Genomic DNA, 2,739 nt, shown 5'->3' on the forward strand with positions numbered 1-2,739 from the left:
ATCAAGTTTTTCCCCACTAAGAAAACAAAGGTATTGAGGAGTCAAATTCTTGGGTTCGAACAACGAGATGGCGAGACACTTCGTCAAGCATGGGAAAGGTACAAGAAGATGCTCATAGACAGTCCACATCATTGCCAAACTGACGAGGTATTGGGTCACACTTTCGTGGATGGGTTAGATGATGCCTCAAAGATGAATCTTGATTCAGCTTGTGGGGGTAGTTGCATGGCTAAACCGTACAGTGAAAGCCAAATCTTGATAAATAACTTCATTGCTAATGATCATAATTGGCAAGGTGAGGGTGATTCACAAAAGGCAATTAAGCAGAAATCAGCTGGAGTACTTGAGCTCGACGACTTGACAGCCATGAGAGCCGATATTGCAAAGTTGGCTAATCAGATGACTAGGATGACAATGCAGCAACAACAACCAATGCAACATGTACAACAAATGGCTATTTGCTGCGAATTATGTGGTGACAATAATATGTGCGACATGTGCCCTACGAATCCTGAATCCATATACTATGTGGGGCAGCAGAACAGAGGTCCACCGAATCAGCATGCACAATATGGGAATTCTTACAATCCAAATTGGAGGAATCATCCCAACTTCTCATGGGGTGGAAATCAGCAGAATTAGAATAACTATAGACCCCAAGGGAATTCAATCCACCTCAGAAGCCACCCCAACAAATGGAAGAGAGTACAAATGATTTGCTAAAGAAGTTGTTGATTGACAATCAGCAGCTCAGAACCGATTTCAAAAATCTTGAAAAGCAGAGGGGGCAGTTGGCAACGAATCAGAACACCAGACCTGCAGGCGCTCTCCCCAGTGATACAGAAAAGAATCCTCAAGTGAATGCAGTTACACTCAGAAACGGGAGAGAGCTGGAGAAAGTGCCAAAGAAAAGAAAAGACAAAGCCACACCCGAGGGGGAGTTGATACCGAAGGAAACTCATGAATCCAAGAATACTGATGCAATTCCAGAGCCAGTGGAGGCTACAAGGCCACCACCACCTTCCCCTAGAGATTGCAGAAAAAGAATGATGATCGTATGTTCAGCAAATTTCTCTCCATGTTGAGCCAGGTTCAATTAAATATTCCACTTGTCGATGTACTGTGTGAAATTCCAAAGTATGCTAAGTACATAAAGGATATAGTGGCTCACAAGAGAAGATTGAATGAATTTGAGACAGTGGCACTTACTGAGGAGTGCACCTCAAGGGTCCAGAACAATCTTCCTCAAAAGCTTAAGGATCCTTGCAGTTTCACCATTCCGGTGCGCATTGGTAATATTGATGTGGGTCGTGCTCTTTGCGATTTGGGGGCGAGTATAAATCTGATGCCCTTATCTTTGTTCAAGCAATTGGGCCTGGGAGCTCCAAGGCCAACTACTGTGATGTTGCAGCTGGCTGATAGATCAATAGCACACCCCGAGGGTGTGATTGAAGATGTGTTGCTGCAAATTGGAAAATTTATCTTCCCAGCTGACTTCATTATCCTGGATTATGAGGCTGACGAACTGGTCCCAATCATATTGGGGCGACCTCTCTTGGCTACTGGTGATGCAATCATTAATGTGAGAGAGGGAAAAATGATTTTGAGGGTGGATGATGAGGAAGCAGTCTTTAATGTGTACAAAGCAATCCAACTCCCCCGCCATTATGAGGAGCTCTCAATGATATCCGTTGTTGAGGTTGATGAGCAAATTCTTGACACGAGTGTATATCTAGACGACTCTCTAGAGAAAGCACTTATGTTGTTCAATAGCATGGGAAACGATGAGGAGGTTGAGGAGATGATGCACATCCTGGATACATCTTGTGCTTACATGCATGGGATACACCCCTTTGAGCCCTTGAATAGGCTAGATGGGCCACCCCCCAAACCGTCAATTGAGGAGGCGCCAAAATTTGAGATTAAACCGTCGCCCTCTCACCTTCAATATGCTTATTTGGGTGACTCTGACACCTTACCTGTTATTGTTTCTTCTGAATTGTCTAAATTGCAGGAAGAGAAGCTGTTGAGGGTGCTACGTGAGCACAAGCGAGCACTTGGGTGGACAATGTCTGACATCAAAGGCATTAGTCCAGCTTTTTGCATGCATAAAATCCTCATGGAGGACGGACATAAGCCCAGTGTAGAGAAACAACGCCGACTCAGTCCAATCATGAAAGAAGTGGTAAGAAAAGAAGTGATTAAGTGGCTTGACGCATGTATTGTATTTCCAATCTCAGATAGCAAATGGGTAAGCCCCATTCAATGTGTACCTAAGAAGGGGGGGGGGGGGATGACTGTGGTTGTTAATGAAAATAATGATTTGATTCCCACAAGAACTGTCACTGGGTGGAGGATTTGTATAGATTACCGAAAATTGAATAATGCCAACCGAAAGGACCACTTCCCTCTCCCCTTTATTGGCCAAATGCTTGATAGATTAGCTGGCCAGGAATACTACTGTTTCCTAGATGGTTACTCCGGGTATAATCAGATTGCTATAGCCCCAGAGGACCAAGAGAAAACCACATTTACGTGTCCATATGGCACGTATTCGTTCAAGAGAATGCCCTTTGGTCTCTGTAATGCACCTGCGACTTTTCAAAGGTGTATGATGGCTATTTTTACTGATATGGTTGAAAGATTTGTAGAAGTGTTCATGGATGATTTTTCTGTGTTTGGGTGCTCTTTCGATAACTGCTTAATGAATCTTGATAAAGTACTTGCTAGATGTGAAGA

General features: G+C 43.7%; 1 protein-coding gene across 1 annotated transcript; it reads left to right on the plus strand.

Annotated features, from left to right (window-relative positions):
- Positions 1-67: 67 nt before the first annotated feature.
- Positions 68-1,792, plus strand: LOC109222705 (the record flags this gene model as incomplete). The annotated part of the gene is made up of 5 exons (XM_019387026.1): positions 68-98; positions 209-441; positions 747-995; positions 1,157-1,303; positions 1,412-1,792. Coding segments are annotated over exons 1-5 (1,041 nt in total), but the record flags the coding sequence as incomplete, so codon positions are not given.
- Positions 1,793-2,739: the final 947 nt, after the last annotated feature.

This window comes from Nicotiana attenuata, unplaced genomic scaffold (assembly GCF_001879085.1).
Source record: "Nicotiana attenuata strain UT unplaced genomic scaffold, NIATTr2, whole genome shotgun sequence".
In the NCBI taxonomy this organism is placed as follows: Eukaryota; Viridiplantae; Streptophyta; class Magnoliopsida; order Solanales; family Solanaceae; genus Nicotiana; species Nicotiana attenuata.